At 46.0% G+C, this 21,643-nt stretch overlaps 1 protein-coding gene across 5 annotated transcripts in view; it reads left to right on the top strand.

Moving 5' to 3' along the window:
* LOC140735846 (aryl hydrocarbon receptor nuclear translocator-like) overlaps nt 1-21,643 on the top strand; it is an 84,068-nt gene that overhangs the window by 28,980 nt on the left and 33,445 nt on the right. For all 5 annotated transcript variants that reach the window (XM_073061365.1, XM_073061366.1, XM_073061364.1 and 2 more), the window contains 7 exons: nt 1,055-1,157; nt 2,044-2,109; nt 6,201-6,286; nt 11,994-12,070; nt 16,946-17,080; nt 18,477-18,551; nt 19,330-19,481. In XM_073061365.1, the coding sequence (XP_072917466.1) occupies nt 1,055-1,157; nt 2,044-2,109; nt 6,201-6,286; nt 11,994-12,070; nt 16,946-17,080; nt 18,477-18,551; nt 19,330-19,481 (694 nt within the window). The remainder of the gene's footprint in view (nt 1-1,054; nt 1,158-2,043; nt 2,110-6,200; nt 6,287-11,993; nt 12,071-16,945; nt 17,081-18,476; nt 18,552-19,329; nt 19,482-21,643) is intronic.

The following is a 21,643-nucleotide window of genomic DNA, read 5'->3' as shown; positions in this document are numbered from 1 at the left end:
CTTGAGGGATGACCCTAGTGTTGAAAACATAGAGTGAATGTACGCTACTCTGCAGCCCCTCTTGGGTAAAGGGAAGAGGTACACTCACCCTTGACCCCAGTGCATTGTTGAACCTGGAAGGGGGTTGATGAATGAATAAAATAGATGGCATTAGTTTAGTTGGGTGCTTGACCGTTGGTGTGGAATTCGTAGGTTGAAGAACTGGTTTCCAAGCTGAGCAATTGTCGTAATACACCAGGAAGCTGCAGGTACTTCTGCACTGCGGGGGGGGGGGGGGGGGGGAGATGACTGTGAAGGTGAAATTGAGGAGCTCAGAGATCTCAAGAGATTCTTGGGGCTGTGGGAGGTCAGAGGGAGGTAGATATACCATGGAGAGCATTCTAACCGGTTGCACCACTGTCTGGTATAGAGGGGCCACTGCACAGGATCGGAAAAGGCTGCAGAATGTTGTAAACTCAACCAGTTCCATCGTGGGCAATAGCCTCCTCAGCACTGAGAACATCTTGAAAACACGATGCTTCAGAAAGGCGGCATCCATCATTAAGGACCCCTGCAAGTACCCAGGACTTGTCTTGTTCTCATTGCTGCCGTCAGGAAGGAGGTCCAAGAGCCTGAAGATACACAGTCAATATTTCAGGAACAGCTTCTTCCCTCTGCCATCAACTTTCTGGATGGACAATGAACCCATGTACATGACCTCACTATTTTCCCCTCTTTTTTTTTGCACTAATTTAATTTTAATTATATATATTTTTGTATTTTTACTATGTATTGCGCTACACTGCTGCCACAAAACTACATATTTCTCAATGTATGCCAGTGATGTTAAATCTGACTGTGAGGGAGTGAGACCCAGCAGGGGTTCAGTAGCATAGATAATTTCACAAGGCACGTAGTGGTCAGTGTTGCTCAGAGAACACTGAGTGATAGTTGAATTGGACATGAATTAGCCAACAGTTCTGGATGACCTGAAATTCAAGCTGAATGTTGGGGAAGACTGGAAAAGTTCTGTTGACAAGTTGGGATTAATTGTTTATTCTGTTGGGCGGGACAGGTCGAATTTTGGATCTGAAAACTGGCACTGTGAAGAAGGAAGGCCAGCAGTCCTCCATGAGGATGTGCATGGGCTCCCGCCGTTCGTTCATCTGCAGAGTCAGGTTAGTGAATTGAATACAGGGAGTCTCGAGCCACTCTCCTGCTTATTGCCTGCCTCGCCAAACTGGAGAGGGCTCCTGACCAGCTTTCCACAGCTGGCTCTGCCAGTCCTCTGGGAAGTAGAAGGTGGGATGGCTTGTGCTTTAGGGAGAAGTCAGTGTGAACTTCCAACCAGCAGCAACAGGAGCAGTGAAAATTCTGATAGTCCTGTATGATATTGCTGCTGGACTAGCAGGTTTTCTACACTATTGGAAGTTATTTTTGTTAATCTCCCAACAGACCATGGGTTATTTTCAGATGTTAGGTAGTATTGTTTCAAATTTTCCAGTCAACCTGGTAGGTTTTTATAAAACTGGGGTTCTGGTGGGAAGGGAGTAGAGGAAGGGAGCCAGGGTCCCATGGGTGGGGCGGGGAGGGAAGTGCAGCAAATATTCTCTAGTGAGCCAGAATGTTGAACCATCAGGATTTCTGAATCATCACCTGGAGCCCAAAATCAAACTGCTACAGGAACTCGGTGAATCGAGCAGCATCCGTGAGTGTGGAGTGAAAACACAGGTGACGTTAGAAGTCCTGATGCAGAGTCTCAACCTGAAACATCCACCATCCTTTTCCCTACACAGATGCTTTGACTCACTGAGTTCCTGCAGAGGTTTGTTGCTCTGTACATAGATAGGCAATTCTATCTCATGTGCAAAGTTTGGTCGAAAGATAAGAATGCAGATGTGAGTAAGAGTAGACCAGGTGGCCCGTCAAACTAATCTTTTACCTTGCAGCCTACTTCTAGTATTGTCACCCATAGGATTGCCTTGTGATGATAGCCTTCTGCATTGATTAAGAGTGTGTGTGTTTGTGTGTTTATTTAAATTTGTGTTTTTACCTTTGTTTCAGATGTGGAAATGCCACTGTGGATTCTGGGTCTATGAGTCGGCTCACCTACCTGAGGAACCGATACAGGTACTCCTTGTCCCGCAGCAGTGCCCTCTCCATCTTGCCCCATCTCTGCAGTGTGCCTGTCGTAGATCTATTTACCACTGTTCATCTTGGTCTGTCCCCATCTGAGTGAACCCCACATTCCGACAGTACTCTGGCTAAAGGAATTTCTCCCAAGTCCTGTGCCAGATTTTCCAGCAGTTCATCTTGTCGTGATGGCCCAGCATCTGGACCGTCTCATAAATACCAATGCCCCCTACTTTTTAAAGCTAGCTATGATTTTCAACGCAAACATACAGTGGTACTAGAAAGTTTGTGAACTGTAGAAATTTCTCTATCTCTGCATAAATATGACCTAAAATATGATCAGATCTTCACTTAAGTCTTAAAACTAGATAAAAAGAACCCAATTAAATAAATAACACGAAAAAATTATATTTGCTCATTTATTGAGAAAAATGATGCAATATTACGTGTATTTGTTGGGGGAAAAAATGTGAACCTTTGCTTTCAGTTAACTGGTGTGACCCCCTTGTATAGCAGTAACTTCAGCCAAACGTTTCTGGTAACTGTTGATCGGTACTGTACATTGGCTTGGAGGAATTTTAGGCCATTCCTCCATACAAAACTGCTTCAACTCTGGGATGTTGGTGGGCTTCCTTGTATGAACTGCTTGCTTCAGGTCCTTCCACTACATTTCTATAGGATTAAGGTTAGGACTTTGACTCGGCCATTCCAAAACATGAATTTTCTTCTTTTTATGCCGTTCTGTGTGGATTTACTCCTGTCTTTCGGATTATTGTCTTGTTGCATTATCCGACTTCTATTAAGTTTCAGGTGACGGACTGCTACCCTGACATTCTCCTGTAAAATGTCTTGATGCAATTTTGTATTCATTGTTCCCTCAACAGTTGCAAGCTGTCCAGGCCCTGAGGCAGCAAATCATTATGCTCCTTCCACCATGCTTCACAGTTGTGATGGGTTTTTGGTGTTGGTGTGCAGTGCCCTTTTTCCTCCAAACATAGCAATGTGCAGTTCTACCAAAAAGTTCAACTTTTGTCTCACCCCCCACAGAACATAGTCCCAGAGCATTTTAGAACATCCAGGTGGTCTTTTGCAAACTTGAGACATGAAAACTTTTTTTTTAGGGCGGTGGTTTCCTCATGATGTCCTTCCAGGAACACCATTCTTGTTCAGTGTTTTTCTTGTAGTGGACACTTGAACTGAAATTTTAGCAAGTTCTTGAGATTTCTGTGAGTCTTTTGCTGTTATGCTGTTACACTTGGGTTCTTTTCCACCTCCTTATTGCACGTTGTGCTCTTGGTGTGATCTTTGCAGGATGCCCACTCCTAGGGAGAGTAGCAACAGTACTGAGTTTCCTCCATTTGTATGCAATTTCTCTTCCTGTGGACTGATGAACACCCAGGTCTTTAGAAATGCTTTTATAGCTTTTTCCAGCTTCGTGCAGCTCTACGATTCTCTGAGGTCCTCTGAAAGTTGTTTTGATTGAGGCACAGTGCACATCAGTGGATCTTTAGAAGAGCAGGCTCTGCCAGTAACCTGACTTCATGTGTCTTTTTTGTAGGGCAGGTTGCCACTACAACCCACACCTTCAGTCTCATCTCATTGATTGGAACATCTGACTCCAAATAGCTTTTGTAGAAGGCATTACCCCAGAGGTTCACATACTTTTTCCAACAAATACATATCATATTGGATAATTTTTCTTAATAAATAAATGAACAAGTATGAAGCTTTTTGCGTTTATATATTTAATCGGGTTCCCTAGATCTAGTTTTGGGACTTGCGTGAAGTTTTTATCGCATTTTAGGTCATATTTATGCAGAAGTAGAGAAAATTCTACAGGGTTCACCATCTTACTAGCATCACTGCAAATACAAGGGTCTTTGCAGATGCTGGAAATCCAGAGCAACACCCACAAAATGCTGGAGGAATTCAGTGTGTCAGGCAGCATCTGTGGAAATGCATAAACGGTCAACGTTTTTGGCAAAGACTGTTCTTGGTGAAGGGTTTCTGCCTGAAATGTTGATTGCTTTTTAATTTTAAAAGGTACTGCCTGACCTGCTGAGTTGCTCCAACATTTTGTGTGTGTTGCTCTTATGATTTTAAACACCTAGTTGGTGCCATCCCTCTATCGGCATGGTGCTGGGCGGGATGTGTGGTTTGGTGTGTATGTGCGTGTGGTAACGGAGTATATGGCGAAGTCCCACCAAACTGAGGATTCCTGACAGTGAGTGGTGGGAGGGGCCCGTCATATGCCATAGTCACACTTTCGAGATGGCTCTGGAAGTCCAGGCCTAATAGCACGGGTGCGCACAGTCGAGGCATGACCAGGAACGCAAAGTTCCGATATTCTGTGCCCTGCACCACCAATGTCGCTACACAACCCACCCGGATGTCTGTGGAATGCGACCCAGATGCCAAGGTGATCCTCTGACTTACCGGCCGTGTCACGAGTCCACAGCGTTGCACTGTGGCCGGGTCAATAAAACTCTCAGTGCTACCTGTGTCAAACAGGCAGCTAGTCCTGTGTCCCTCCACCAGGATGTCCATCATCGACCTTGCGAGCTGGTGCGGAGCGCTTTGGTTGAGGGTTACGGTGGCCAGAGTTGAAATGCCGTCTTGGTGTCCGGTAAACACCGGCAAGTCGGGGGCGGGGCATGGTGACGCCGGCAAAGATGGCCGCTCACATCCGGGCATGCAAGATGGTGGCCCCCAGGTCGCACACGGGTAGGTAGGGGCGGGGCATGGTGACGCCGGCAAAGATGGTTGTTCACATCCGGGCATGCAAGATGGCGGCCTCCAGGTCTCAGACGCAGTGCTGCTCGACCCCGCGCGCGGTTTAGACTTTACGCAGGGTGTAGTAATGGTTTTCCAGGCTGAAGGTCTGCGTCATCTTCATGTCCGTCCCGGGACACACTTGGGGGAAGTAGAGGTGTGCGGGCCGAAAGGCCCCACAGAGCAGGAGGACCAGCAGGTGGGCCCGGGGGACGACGCTCTCAGCCAGCATCACGCAGGTCGACGGGCGGGGAGGAACCCTCGGCTCTCGAGGCAAGAGGGGCTCCCGCGCAGCGGTCGGCGAGTTGGCCGTCAGCGGCTCAGTCTGAGGCCGGTGGCAGGCGATGGGCCAGCAGGACAGGTACTTCCTGACGGCCAGGCTCCGATCCGCGGCGCCCTGAACCGCATCGTCCCGCCGCCCGTCCGACCCTCACTTCCGGCTATCCATTGTAAAGAAGTAAAGGGAAAACCACTGCACTATTCCTTCAGAGTTACCATCTCTCAGAAACACAAGAGATTCTGCAGATGCTGGAAGTGCAGAGCAACATAAAACGCTGGAGGAACACAGCAGGACAGGCAGCATCTACGGGGAGGGGAATAAACAGTTGATGTTCCAAGCCGAAACCCTTCATCAGGCAGAAGTCTGAGTAAGGAAGTGGGGGGAGTCCACGTTGGCAGGTGAGACCAGGCAAGGGGGAAGCTGGGTGGGTGGGTGTAGGGGGATGAAATAAAAATCTGCTTGGGGATAGGTGGAAGAGGTGAAAGGCTGAAAAAGGAGGAATCTGATGGGGGAGGGCAGTGGAACTTTAGAAGAAAGGAAAGGAGAAGGGGAATCGGAGGGTGATGGGCAGGTGAGGGCGTAACCAGAATGTGGAATGGTAAAAGAGGGAAAGGGAAGGGCGAGAAATGACCAAATATTAGAGGCAGGGCAGCTAATCTTTCAATTCTATTATCATAGATTGTTGTCATATTCCTCTGTACACTTTATAGCATCAGGTCCACTTAGTGCTTGGTGTGCTTAACAAGCTTCTCAGTAAGTTCAGCCTGACTTCTTCCTGTCTTTCAGTTCTTTGTCTCTGGAAGAAAGTCCAAATATTTTGTTCTAGTTAATCCAGGACAAGTGAATCAGAGTGCAATTTGGGAGGTTGATCAGTCAGTTGATTCACCAGATTGACGCTTCCATCCCTCCCAAGCATGCCAAAGGATCTGAGACTGCACCCTTTTTGAGTGGGGGAATTCGCGATTCACTGACGAGGTACCTTTCTGAATCTGCTATGGGGACTTTACATGCATCTCCCTGTTCGTTTTGTTCTCAGGAATGGGCTGGGACCTGTGAAGGAAGGAGACCCTCAGTACGTTGTGGTGCATTGTACAGGTTACATCAAGGCTTGGCCTCCGGCAGGTAAGAGCTATGTGTGTCTGTGTTATCTGAAAATAGAATGTAAGGAAGTGATTATGGAAGGATGGTTGCAGTGACATGACCATCTCCGGCATCTGTTTGTGATCAGTTGATTGCTCTCAAAATGGACTAGGTTCAACTAAGACTCGCCTTGCAGAAGAACCTACTAGAGTGCTATGATCTTCTCAGAAACATGGCTAGACCTGATGCCGTTATCGGGCTAGCAGGCTGAATGGCCTACCGAGCTGACAGAATGCATGATTCTGGCAAGAAATTAGTTGGTGCTTTATGTATTTATGTTAACACTGCCTGATGTAATAAATCAGTCATTCTTGAAAATTATTGCTGTCCCAACCTGGAATACCTAATAATAAAGTTTAGGTCCTTTCATCCACAAAGAGAAATCACTGTTTATTTCACAGCATCACCGGATCTATAAATAGCATCCCAAGCTTTCCTTTCAGTTAGTCCTGACGAAGGGTCTCGGCCCGAAACGTCGACAGTGCTTCTCCCTATAGATGCTGCCTGGCCTGCTGTGTTCCACCAGCATTTTGTGTGTGTTGTCCCAACCTTTGATCAGATTCCCTACCTCGTTGTTCATCCAAGGCTTCTGGTTCAGGAATACCCGGATGTTTTTGGTGGTGATGACATTGTCTTCGCAAAATGTGATGTAGCACATAACTGTGGCTGTGTAACTGGTGATGGCTCCCTCAGGCCAACAGCAATTTAGCATTAGATCAAGTGCATGATGCTATGGTTAACTGGCTGCTCACCCTGATGGTGCCTTCATCGTGGCTGGCAATTTTAATCAGGCCAACCTTAAAACAATATTTCCTATGTATTGAAAAGTGAATTGCCCTACAAGGCGCAGTAACACACTGGGCCAGGTGGACGCCAACATCGCAAGTACATATAGGGCCTTCCCATGCCCTCAGCCAGGATTGTCCAATAATCTGTCTCTACATCTAATTCTAGTTTATAGACCAGTGGTAAGGAAGGAGAAACCAACTTCCAGGACAGTGATGGTTTGGCCTGAGGGAGCCATCATCAGTTACACATGCACAATTGTGTGCTACATCAAATTTTGCAAAGGCAGTGTCATCACCACCAAAAACATCCGGGTATTCCTTAACCAGAAGCCTTGGATGAACAACGAGGTATGGAATCTGATCAAAGCTCATGATGTTGGTTACTGATCTGGTGAAGCCAAGGCACATAGTGAGGCCTGATTGAATCTTGAGAGAGGCATCAAGACCACGAAGTACAGATCTCTATAACACCATAGATCACTGAAGTGTTGGGGATGAGATCAGATATGTCTCGGCTTTCCTTTGTAATGTGCTCTGCTCATAGTGACGCCAAACTAGCCGAAGAGCTAAACAACTGTGAACACTTTGATAAGTACAATAAGGAAACAGTGATGAAGGTCATAACATCAGATGGAGGAACTGCGCCGACACTAAACCTACATGAGGTGAGGCGTGTTTGGTAATGTCAGTGCATGCAGAGCAGTGGGATTAGATGCCACACCGGGACGGTTCCTTGGGGACTGCGCCGACCGGCTGGCGGAAGTTCTGACGGATATTTGCAACCTATCGCTGTCCCAGGCTTCATTTCCGGCAAGCTTCAAAGCAGCAACTCTTATTCCAATCTCCAAGACGTCTGCGACTATGTGACTACAGACCAGTGGCACACATTCCCATATTTGCCGAGTGCTTGGAAAGATTGGTAATGTCCCACATCAGGGACTTAACTGTGGCTACCTTGGACTAGCACCAGTTTCCCTACAGTGTAAATAGATCCACTGAAGATGCCATTTCTATCGCTGTTCATGCTATCTTGGAACATCTGGAGCACAAAGACACCTACATCAGGAAGCCTTTCATTGATTACAGCTCGCTCTGTAATACCATACGACCGAACAAGCTGACTGTCAAACTCCACAATCCAGGTCTCGGCACATCAGCCTGTAATTTGGATCTTGGACTTCCTAACCAACTGTACCCAGACAGTGAAAGTAGGCAAGTGCACATCAACCCCAAACCCTGAACAGCAGTGCTCTGCAGGGGTGTGTACTGAGCCCACTTCTTTATTCACTGCACTCCTGCTCATGCTACACAAACTACTCTGATTCTGAAATTTACAGATGACACAACTGTGATTGGCCTAATCACAAACAATAATGATTATATAGAGCGGAAGAAGCTGTCAGATTGGTGCAGGAGCCACAGCCTATCATTTAACATCAAGAAGACAAAAGAAATGATAATTGGCTTCAGGAAGGCAAGAGGTCCCGAACAAGCCCCACTATTCATAAATGGTGAGTTGGGTTCTCTAGTTTTCAGTTTTTGGGAATGTACGTCATTGAGGAGCAATCTTGGTCTGTCAACACAACCTCAAGAGCGGAGAAGGTTCAACAGCCTAAGGAAAACTAACCCAAAAATTGCTGGCCAGCTTGTATTGATGTGTGATAGAGAGCATACTGACATACAGAGTGACAGTGTGGTACTCTAGCTGCTGCTGGATGGATCACAGAGTGCTCCAACAGGAGATTAGGATGGCTCAGCACATCATTAGGTCTCAACTGTCAGACATGGAGACAATCTACAATTCTTCATGCCTACTGCACACTCGTAACATTATTAAAGACCCTTCCCATCCTGGACACTGTTTAATCTCCTGTCTCCTGGGAGAGATACAGAAACATCTTGGCCAAGACAGTGAGACTGAAAAGCAGCTTCTTCCCGAGGGCTGTTGTGTAACACCCCGGCTTGCCAATGACCTTTGAATGTTAGGGACTGTGGAAGTCTCTTTGTTGCTTATCAATGTGGGATTTTTTAAAAACATTAAGTCGTACTACATGCATTGTAAATTTGCACTGACTAGAGTAGCACCACAATCTTGTTGACTTGGCGATAAAGTTCTATGCAGATGTACACACACAAGCTATCTAATGGATTTATATTTATGGTGTGTCTTTTTATTAGTGTGTTCTTTATCTCTTGTGCTTTTGTTTTGTACTGTATCAGATCTGGAATAACAATTATTTTGTTCTCCTTGTACTTGTGTACAGGAAATGACATGGAACAATTGAATGTTTGGGATGTTTCCATCTTTGAAAGTTTTAAAAAATAATCCTGTAATGATAACCAGAAGAGCAGTAGTTTACTGGTTATTGTAACAGGACACAGCTTTTTTTGAATCCAATTTATTTTTCCTTGTTGTGCATCACTATTTCCCAGATAACTAACTTCTACTAAGGCCATCACCCGGAATGGGGCATTGGCTGCCAACAGCAGCTCGCCAGAGTCCTCTGTCTTGAGCTGAAGAACTTTGATCGGCCTAGTGGCTTCCATTTTCGCCACACGATCGCATACGTCTTCTAAGTAAAGCTTCTTCCGCTCTCAGGGATGAGGTCTTTGGAGCTTCTGTTGGCGTTTCTGTAGGGGGCGTGATTAGTAGTCTCATGCCCAACCCTCGTCCTGCTACATGGACTATCCCCCATGCCGCAGATAGCTAACTAACTGAACTTGCCTAATACAGTGTGGGTCGGAGATTAGCTGTTCCTGTGATGATTAGCTCATTATTTAGTTCTATTTAGAGATACAGCATGGAATAGGCCATTCTGGCCCTTTGAGCCACACAGCCCAGCAACTGCAATTTAATCCTAACCTAATCATGGGGCAATTAACTGACCTGGTACGTCTTCGGACTGTGGGAGGACCTGGAGAAAACCACACGTTTCTTGGGGAATATGGTACTAAACTGCTGTATTTGTGCACGTGGCGTTCCTGTCGCCGGGGTTGGTTGGTACTTGGTTCATCTGGAGAAAACATTCCACGGGAAGGACTAGAGGACACTGGGATTGACTTTTGAACTCTTGTTACCCTGAGCTGTAATAGCAGCACAGAGTACCCAGTATCAGGCAGCAATGTGCCTGGAATTCGTGTGGCTCCTAACAACACTCCAGAAAACTGACATGTACCAAAAGCAAAGGTGTTGCTGTGGCTTGCACAACAATTTCTGGGAAAATAACAACCAGAAGGTCAACAATTGACATTTCCCACTGACCTGGGAAAGCAGCCAACATAATCAAAACTTCCACCCATCCCGGACATTCCCCCTTCCCCTCCCATTGGGTAGAAGATTTAAAAGCTGGAAATACATACCACCAGGTTCGGGGACAATTTCTGTCCCACAGTGATGAGACTCTTCAATGATAAAAATACAGTAGTATTCTGGAGTACAGAGTTCAATTCAAATACTGTCTGTAAGGAGTTTGTATGTTCTCATGAAAGGCATGGGTTTCCTCCCACAGTCCAAAGATATGTAAGTTAGTAGGTTAATTGGTCATTGTAAGTTGTCCGGTGATTAGGCTAGGGTTAAGTAGATAGGCTGCTGAGTAGTGCAGCTCATTGGGCCAGAGGGGACTGGTCTGTGCTGTATCTCTAAATAAATAATAAAGGTGAACTCTTGCTTTCCCAGTTTATTTCATCATGGCTCTTTACCTTATGTGTGTCTGTATTGCCCTTCCTTGGTACTGTAACACTATCCTGTACTCTGTAATTGCTTTTCCCTTCCTAATATCTTAGTGACTTAAGTTTGAATGCCCTGTCTGGATGGCAATTTTCAGGTGATTGGAGGAATGTAAGGGGGGGGGGGGGGGCGGGGTGGAAATGTCAGATGGGTTTATCACATAAAGAAGGTAATTTGCGTGGAACGCACTGCCAGGGTTGGTGGTAGAGGCAGATACATCAGGGGCATTTAGGTACGTACATGAATGAAATAGAAATGGAGGGGTTAGAATTATCTGCTAAACAGTTATATGTTCTAAAACAAAGTTTTTCCACTGTATCACAGTAATATACCAATAACTAATTAAGTCCCCTATAAAGCCACTGTGGTTGATATCAAGCAACCAATTGGACTTTTTTTTATTATTGGTAGCATGCCCACAAGAAAATGAATCTGCTTGTATCTGGTGGCATGTATGTACTTTGGTAAAGTTCCAAATATGTTTGCTAACAAAGTATGTATACATTATACAACCGTGAGATTTGTCTCCCTTCAGACAACCACAAAACAAAGAAACCCAAAAGAACCTATTTTTAAAAAACTGTCAAACACCCAATATGCAGAGAGAGGGGGGAAAAAAGACAAATGGTGCCAACAATAAAGGTGAGCAAGTAGCTTTCAGAATGGAAGTGAGTCCACAGAGACAAAGCCAGGCATCACTGCAGCCAGAGCAGGCCACCGCCTCGCAGAGCCAAGTCAACATCATGGAGGGGCGAGCAGAACTGGCCCAATCCTCCCTCTGGTCCCGACCCCCTGCCTTTTCAATCCGGCCTGGTGTTTTTAAATCGTTCAAAGATCGGGTCATTCCTCGCTCTAGGACCTGGACCCTGTCACTTCGATACACTCTGGGCTGGACCACACCGCCACGTTTCCACCCACACCCGACCTTTGCAAACTGACCTGGTGTTTAGTTTGGTTAAACCCTCACTCTTGGCTTTGGTGGACTCTGCCTCTGCCTCACCTCTCCATTGTTTGAGGTGATCGTTTACCATAAAATGTGTATAAATAAAGTATTTAGTTGTATTCTTTATTTTGTTTGCTGCCAATGAGTTTCACCAGCACCATTTTAAACTGGAACAGGATATTAAATTTACTTTGAACTTGGAATTAAGGTGTTGTTGCTGTTGTTATCCAGGTGTGACATTACCAGACGATGAACCAGATGGGGGACAAGGAAACAAGTTTTGTCTGGTGGCTATTGGCCGACTACAGGTAAGATCCAAGCACCTACTGAAGCACTTTGGAGATGTGTCCTGTTTTGGTCTTCCCTTCCATCTTGAAAGGAGGGAATTCTGAGGGTAAGGGACGGAGGGTACAGGAAAGAAGCAAAAGAGGATGTTTTCAGTTGGGGGAATTTTACTTATTATGCCACTGAGATGTGAGCATTAACCTTTATTAACACAGATTCTGCAGATGTTAGAAATTCAGGAACTCGGACATCATCAATGGAAATAAGTAGTCAACATTTTGAGTCGAGACCCTTCATAGTGTTTATTACCCAACTTCAATCAACCCTCATCCCAGCAGATAAGAACCATCCAGATTGCAGTTACATAGTCCACATCTACAAGAGGAAAGGCAATCGCCAGTCTTGTGACAATCACAGAGGCATCTCCCTCCTGTCCATAGCTGGGAAGATCTTGGCTTGCGTCCTGCTTAATCGCCTTCTCCAACACCTTGAGCAAGATCTCCTCCCAGAAAGCCAGTGTGGCTTCCATGCAGAGCGTGGAACTGATATTTGCTGCACGCCAACTCCAGGAAAAATGTCAAGAACAGCACAGCGACCTCTTCATGACCTTCGTCGATCTGACCAAGGCATTTGATACGGTCAGCAGAGATGGCTTATGGAAGATAATGGAGAAGTTTGGCTGCCCTAGCAGGTTCATCACGATTGTTCGGCAGTTCCACGATGGCATGATGGTGAAAGTTTTGGATGATGGTGACGAGTCAGAAGCCTTCCCAGTGACGAACGGTGTGAAGCAAGGATGCATTCTCGCCCCTACACTCTTTAGCATGGTCTTCTCTGCTATGCTGAATGATGCCTTCCGCGATTGTCAGGATGGTATACACGTCAGGCGTCTACAGGCTGTTACAAAGGTAAAGTAGACCGTCGTCAGAGACCTCTTATTCACTGATGATTGCACCCTCAAGCCAGCACAGAGCAGAAGATGCAGTGAGAAATGGACTGCTTCTCACGAGCCTGTGACAACTTCGGACTTACAATCAGCACCAAAAAGACCGAAGTTATGTACCAGCCCGCACCCGGAAAGCCCTACCAGGAACCACACATCACAGTAAAGGGGCAGAAGCTACTGGCAGTCGACAGCTTTACTTATCTGGGCAGTACTCTATCACGAGCGGTGAACATAGATGCAGAGATCAGCACCAGAATTGCCAAAGCCAGTGCCGCCTTTGGGAGACTCCGTGAGAATGTACGGGAGCGGAGAGGACTCAGCCTTACCACCAAGCTGAAGGTCTACCGAGCAGTGGTTCTCACCACCCTCCTCTATGCCAGCGAGACCTGGACTGTCCACAGCAGACACGCTAAACAGCTCAACCGCTTCCAGTTGAGCTGCCTCCGCAGACTTCTCCACGTATGATGGCAGGACAAAGTCCCAGACACGGAGGTCCTGGAGAGGGCTAGCACCCACAGCGTCTACACCCTCCTACAGAAAGCCCAAGCCAGATGGGCTGGCCATGTCGTCAGGATGTCTGACAGTCGACTACCAAAACAGCTGCTGTATGGAGAGCTGAGCCAGGGCAAGCGCTCAGTTGGAGGGCAGAAGAAATGTTTCAAAGACTGCCTCAAAGACCTCAACATCAATCCCAGTAACTGGGAATCGCTTGCTCTGGACCGCCCAACCTGGTGGAGCAGGACCACTAAAGGAGCGTATGCAGCAGAAATCAGACGCACCGCAGAGGCTCAGAGGAAACGCGCCGCGCGCAAGGCTTGAGCTACCTCCACTTCCACTGCAGCACCTACCCTCATGTGTCCCACATGTGGGCGAGCTTTCAGGGCCCGGATTAGCCTCACCAGTCACCTCCAGACCCACAGTCACAAACCCTCCACCTGACAGAAGTCGTGGTCGTCTTCGACTCCCAAGGACGAACAACTTAGAAGCTAGAGCAAATAACACCTAAATTTTCTTCATTGGCAGCCACTAATTTATTTCAAAGTGTGTTAATTTTGTGGTTAACATTCAGATCTAGCATTTTAAAAATTCCACATTATTCATTTGCTTGAATCTAAATTCTACGGCTGCCATTAGTGGGATTTAAACTTTACTCTTTAAATAGTGCAGAACTGGCTGCTGGCCAGGTAACTTAACCATTATGCCACTGTTTCGAGTTACTGTTTCACTGATCACACTGAAGGACGTCTCATCCAAGTTGTGATATGGAAGGGGAATAGATTAGACTTTTTTCCCATTCCCCATATTGATTCCCCTCTCACCCCTTCTTACCTGTCCATCACCTCTCTCTGGTTCCCCTTCTCCTCTGGTCCATTATCCTCTCCTACCAGCTCCCTCCTCCTCCAGCTCTTTACCTCTCCCAGCTTCTTATTTCACCACCCCCCGCCCCCCTACCTTGCTGCCCAGCATGACCTTACCCCTCACCTAGTTCACATATCACCTGCCAGATTGTATTCCTCCCCGTCCCCCCACCTTATTTTGGCTTCTTCCTCCTTCCTTTCCAGTCTTGATGGAGGGTCTCAGCCTAACTCCTCTCCATAGATATTACCTGACCTGCTGAATTCCAGCATTTTGTGTGTGTTACTCTGGATGTTTTTGATCCAAAGTGCTTTGGAAATCAAGAATGAGGGATAAACTTCTTTTTGGGGGGGAGGGTTGCTAAAGAGATCCAACACGGTTTGGTCTTCTTACCAAATTACTGACAACAGTAAATTACATTGTTTAGTTAAGCGCATAAAACATAGAAGCAGAGTTAGACCACTTAATCCATTGAGTCTGCTCTGCCATTTCCATCATGGCTGATTTTATTATTCCCCTCAGCCGCATTCTCCTGCCTGCTCACCATAACCTTTGACGCCTTGACTAACCAAGAACCTATCGACCTCAGCTTTAAATATACTCAATGACCTGACATCTACAGTCATCTGTGGCAATGAATTCCACAGATTCACCACACTGGCTAAAGAAGTTCCTCTTTAACACTGTTCTGAAGAGATATCCCTCTATTCTGAGGTTGTGCCTGTTGTCCCCCACTACAGGAATTATCCTCTCCACATCCACTCTGTCTAAGCCTTTCAATATTTGATTAGTTTCAATGATATCATCCCTCATTTTTTTAAACTCCAGTGAGTCAGGCCCACAGCCATCAAACGCTTCTCATACATTAAAGTTGAAGTTCAGGTTTCATTGTCATTCAAACATACATGAACATCCATGAATACAGCCAAAGGAAACTGCATTACTTCAGGGCCAAGGAGCAAAGCGCAATACCAACAATCATACACTGCACAAGGCACACATGTGACAGCAAAGTACAGTCACACAAAAAAATACGTCCAAATCCCCGAGTCCATGAATGTTGCAGAAGTCTGCAATCAAACAATACATTTTGTCTTTGGCTGAGTGAACATTGAAGGGGAGCACTGTTTCCGGCACGCATGCTGTGCCTCACCGTTTCCGGCACGTATGCTGTGCCTCACCGTTTCCGTCACGCATGCCATGCCTCACCGTTTCCGGCACGTATGCCGTGCCTCACCGTTTCCGGCACGTATGCCGTGCCTCACCGTTTCCGGCACGTATGCCGTGCCTCACCGTTTCCGGCACGCATGCCGTGCCGCGCCGCACTGCCTCCAGTACTCCGATGGAGCTCACTGACTTCTGTGCCACTCTCCTGGGTGGCCGCAAACAGGTGACACCACAGCTTGAGGCCTAGTCCTTGCTATGAGCGATGCAACTCCCCCCACCGTTTGCCAATAAACCAGTGAATCACACCCACATCATTCTACATTAACAAAGTCCAACAGGGTCTTGTGATCACAAGTGACTAAGATGCCCACTCACTCCCAGACTGCACACTCACTCTGACGCAGGCAGTTTCTCCACCAACAAGCAACTGGCTGATGGGGTAGACCTGCAGTACTTTAAATTCTTAATGTCCAGCAGGGTCTTCCAATCGTAGAAACAAAAAATACATTCAGAAAAGACAATACCATCTTTGGTTGGCCCCATAGAAGCTGCTGAGTCCGAGTGCACCGCAGACTCCCTGGAAGTGAACCCTTTTATACATTAACTCTTTCATTAATCAATAAGGCAGCCCCATTCAAGTAATGTGACACCTGCCACTGCATTAAGCTGGTTCCGGAAAGAAGCAACTGCAATCACTGAAAAAACGCATTGAACAATTACAAGTTTATAGGTGACTATATAAAAACACAAACAAGCATAAGAAAGTTATTGACTCCACTATTGAGCACATCTCCATGGAACGCTGTCGCAGGAAAGCAGCATCCACCATCAACGACTCCCACCATCCAGTCCGTGCTCTCTCCTTACTGCTGCCATCAGGAAGGAGGTTCAGGAGCCTCAGGACCCACACCACCAGGTTCAGGAACAGTTATTACCCCTCAGTCATCAGGCTCCTAGACCAAAGGGGATGACTTCACTGATTCCATCTCTGAACTGTTCCCACAGTCTATGGACTCGCCTTCAAGGACTCTTCAAATCAAGTTCTCGATGTTTATTTGTTTATTTATTAATATTTCCTTTTCTTTTTGTACTTGCACAGTTTTGTTTTCTTACATTGGTTGTTGTCCATCCCATTGGGTGCAGTCTCTCATTGATTCTATTGTGTTTCTTTAGTTGCTGTGACTGTCCACAGGAAAATGAATCTCAGGGTTGTATATGGTGGCATATATGTACTTTGACAATAAATTTACTTTGAAGGGAAGTAACAATTATATAGTCAAATCCTGCAGCCCAAAGCGTTGACTGTTTATTCCCCTCGTATAAACACTGCCAACTTGCTGAATTCCTGTAACATTTTGTGTGTGTTGTAATAGATTAGCGATGGACTGACATGACTCGTCTCTGCCTCCTTTCTGTATCCTACATCCAGGTTACCAGCTCGCCCAGCTGCATAGACATGAAAAATAACAGCCTCCCCAGCGAGTTCCTATCCCGGCACAGTCCCAACGGCGCCTTCACATTTGTCGACCACCGCTGTCTGGCAACCATTGGCTACCAGCCCCAGGTAGGTGCCTGTTGCTCTGATTGAGAGCTTCACAGCATCCGAGGGAAAATCGGATGTGCGTTTTGTAGCTCCCATGACTAACTGATTACAAAGCAGAAGGAGGCTACTCGGTTCACAAGACCATAAGATATAGGAGCACAATTAGGCCATTCAGCTCATTGAAATCCCCCTTACATTTGTGGTATTACCCTTTTTCCAGCTCTCTTTGCAGTCTCACCCCCCACATCTTGACTACTGTTTAGAGGCCTATATATGACTCCCATATTGGTTTTCTTACCTTACAGTTTCTTAACTCCACCCACAAAGATTCAACATTCTCTGACCTTATGTCACCTCTTTCTAAAGTTGTAATTCCATCTCTTACCAACAGAGCCACACCACCGCCTAATGCCTTCCTGACTATCCTTTCGATACAAAGTATGTCCTTTGATGTTAAGCTCCCAACTATGGCCTTCTTTCAGCCACGGACCCAACCCGCTTGCTTGTGCAGCCAGGCTTAGGGCTGTCTGTGGTGGAGTTAACTCATGTTCTCAGTAATTTTTATTTGCACAGTTTGTCGTCTTGTCCACATTTGTTGGCAGACTTTGACTATTAATAGTTTTTATAAATTTTATTGTGTTTTGTTTCCCTGTAAATGCCTGCCGAAAATAAATCTTTGTATATGTATTTTGATAACAAATTTAGTGAAGTTACTTTGAAGTTTTTGAACTTTCGGGCTGCCTGGTTGGGCAGCTCCCTCACAGGGACTCCTGTTCTGTCCCAACCTCTGCTGCTGACACATGGTCTTTGCGTGTTCTCTCGGCGACACTGTGGGTTTCCCCTAGGTGTTCTGGTTTGGTTCCCACATCCCTAAACCCAAAGGGTAAAGGGAACAGGGTTGGTAATTGGCAACTACATACTGAGTGTGTGGGTGAGGGCATAGAATCCGGTTTGGAGTTTCTACTCCCATCGGAGGAGGCTACATAGCATCCACGCCAGGACCACTAGACTCAAATTTTCCAAGCAATAAGGTTGATCAACGCCTCCACCCACTAATCCCTCCGCCACAGCGTCCGCCATCACTACTACTTCATTTCCTGTCAGTCACCTATGTACAGACACTCCTGTGTCTAGTGCCACTTTATGGACATACAATCGATCAATGTATCACTTAAATACTGGAAATAACATTAAATAGTCTTGGTCTTGAAAGAGAATGTGGAGAGGATAAAATAAGATCAGTGTAATTGGGACATTGATGATCGGACTTGTGGGTCTCTCTGATCCAAGCTGAAGGTGTCCTACTGCTAAATTTACCCCTCCCTCCCTCCCTCTGTCCCTCCCTATCCTTCCGAACAGCACTGACAGGTCTGAAGTACTCTCTGTGGGTTCATAATCTTCATTGTTTTTTTTTAAGGAGTTACTTGGGAAAGATATTGTGGAATTTGCCCATCCTGAAGATAAAGGACTCCTGCGAGACAGTTTTCAGCAGGTAATGTTCCATGCAGTGGCTAAAAATCTTTGCAACAAGTTCAATTAGCCAGAGCAATATCTGAACAGTGTATTTTGAACAGAAGTTGTTTTGATAAGAGCAGTGTATTTGTACTTAAGTGGAACTGCCAGTGTGTGCAGGTGATCTGAATCTGGGAGTCTCGGTGATTTGTAAGTAGGAGCCACTCCTTATAGATTGGGAATTGAGAGCAGGAGTTGGGCCTGATCCTCCTTTCGGTCAGACTGTTGCCATTTCAATGCTGTGATCCTCTTCCTATTATCCCTAACTGTCTAAGCACAAGAGATTCTGCAGATACTGGAAATCCAGAGTAACACACACGCACACACCCCTACCCACCTACCGGAACTCAGCAGCTCAGGCAGCATCTGTGGAGAGGAATAAGCAGTCAATGTTTCAAGCCAAAGTCCTTCGTCAGGATTGGAAAGGAAGGGGGCAGAAGCTAGAATAAGAACTTGGAGGGAGGGGGGGAAAAGTACAAGATGGCAGGTGGTAGGTGAAGCCAGGTTGAGTGGATGGGAGAGGGGGAGATGAAGTAAGAGGCTGGGAGGTGGTAGGAAAGATTAAACTACAAAAAAAAAGAATATTATACACCTTAATCCGCATCACCTTGGATGAAACCAAATCCCATGCAGTTCTCAAGGTGGGGCTCAGTAAAGCCCCGTGTACTTGAATCAAGATTGCTGGCTTCTCTTCCACTTGAACTGAAGACCTTGCCTTCCCTGGTGGTCTCTAACACTTGCTTCTCCTTTGCCGGCAGGTGATCTCACTGAAGGGGCAGGTGCTGTCGGTCATGTTCCGGTTCCAGACCAAGAGCCGCGAGTGGGTGGTGATCAGGACGAGCTGCTTCACCTTCCAGAACCCGTACTCCGATGACATCGAATACATTGTCTGCACGAACACCAATGTCAAGTAGGTGTTGGCGGTGCAGGAGAGAACTTAAAGGAATTAGGAGGGCTGAAAGGGGTCATAAAATAGCCTGTGGAAAGAGTGAGTCAAACCAAAGGGTTTTGTGTGGAGCTGGGGTCGTGGGCGAGAACCCAAATCAGTGTAAATTGGTGTATTGAGGTACATGAAGAACTTGTTTTCAAAGTTCAAGGCAAATTTGTTATCAAAGTACATATATGTCACCATATGCAACCCTGATATATTTTGCAGACAATCACAGTCAATACAAGAAACATGAGAATTAGTGAAAAACCACAAATAGCAAGACGACAATTAAAGTGTAAAAGAAACAGTGCAAGTACAAAAAGATAAAAAATATAATCATAATAACAAATAGCCAAGGAAAATCGAGAACATGAGATGAACAGTCCTTCAAAGTGAGTCCGTAGTTTATGGGAACAGTTCATTTTTGGGGTGAGTGAAGTTATCTCCTCTGCTTCAAGAGCCTGATGGTTGAGGGGTGATAACTGTTCCTGAACCTGGTGGTGTGTGTCCTAAGGCTCCTGAACCTCCTTCCTGAGATGGAGCAGTGAGAAGAGAATGGTGATGATGGATGCTGCTTTCCTGCGACGGTGCTCCATGTAGCTGTTTCACACACCATCCATACAGAACATTTCATCACAACAATGCATCGAGGTAATACAAGGGACAAACGATAACAGTGTACAAAATGAAGTGTTACAGAGAAAGCAGAATGCAGGTAGACGGTAAGATGCAAGAGCCGTGATGGTCGATTGTGAGGTCAAGACTCCTATCTTATCGTACTAGGGGGACCAGTCAATAGTCATGTAACAACAGGATAGAAGAAAAAAGGTTTAGAGATCTTTTAAAGATCTCTAGAGATTTATTTATAGATCTTTCTTTATTTGTCAGTGTACAGCAAAACATACAGTGATGTGAATTGTTTCCGTCAAATCTGAGGATTATGGGCAGCCCCCGGTGCCAACATAACATGCCCACAACTCACTACTAACTCGTACAGAGGAAACCAGAGCACCTGGAGGAGACCTACATGGTCACATGGAGAATGTACAAATTTCTTATATACAGCAATGGGAATTAAATCCCGATCTTAAAGCTGGCGCTGTAATAATGTCATGCTAACCACCACACTACCGTGCTGTCTTGTCCTTGAACCTGATGGTACATCTTTTCAGGCTTTTGCATAATGGGAAAGAGTCAAAAGGGAGAATGTCCAGGGTGGGTGGGGTCTTTGGTTATTTTGGCTGCTTTACCATGAGGGTGAGAATTCTTATCTGCATTCACCAGGGAAAAGAAGATTATATTAAATTCAGGAGGTAATTCAGATAAATAATCTAAAGCAGGTCAGAATTAATGAAAAGGAAGCGTTTGGATGATAATAAGAGGGGATAAATCCTCAGTCCTGGGTGATAATGGACCTGGGTTACTGGGAGGGGACAGCTGAGGCTCTGACTGATAGTTACATCTTTATTAACCATGGCTTAGCTGCCAGATCACTGGTGGATAGCTCAATGGTTCCATTTAATATCAGAGAATGTATGCAGTATATGACCTGAAAGTCTTACCCTGCAAACATACACAAATCAGAAGAAAAATCCCAAAAAATGAATGACAGGAAAACGTGAGGACTCCAAAGTCCCCTCCCCTCCATGGACAAGCATCAGCACCCCCCTCCCCCACCTGTCCACCCAGCATGAAAGCAGTAGCGAAGCCCCTAAAGCAAGGGTGTCAAACTCATTTTAGGTCACGGGCCGGATTGAGCAAAATGCAGCTTCATGCGGGCGGGATCAGTCGGATGCGTGCGAACGCAGCTTTCGTTGCCTCCGTTTTTCAGCCTGCTCTCATGTGTCTCAGTCTCTGCTATAACTACAAAGTGTTACACTTTACAAATTCCGTTTCTTATGAAGAAGACTGCTGAATAAACACTAAAAACCCTGAAAACCTGGTACCTGAATAAACTCAGCTTTAGCCATATCATACGCCATTGGCGCTTCAATTACTCGGGCCAGCTTTAATAGTAATTAGATATTATCTCGCAGGCCAAAGATAATTCCACACGCCTGGGCCGGATTTGGCCCGCGGGCCTTGAGTTTGACATATATGCCCTAAAGAGACCATGAAACAGAGTGCATCAGAAACCACTG

The sequence above is a fragment of the Hemitrygon akajei genome, chromosome 11 (assembly GCF_048418815.1).
Source record: "Hemitrygon akajei chromosome 11, sHemAka1.3, whole genome shotgun sequence".
NCBI classification, from domain to species: domain Eukaryota; kingdom Metazoa; phylum Chordata; class Chondrichthyes; order Myliobatiformes; family Dasyatidae; genus Hemitrygon; species Hemitrygon akajei.
Note: the sequence above shows the minus strand (reverse complement) of the source record. Positions and strands in the feature narration are given on the sequence as shown.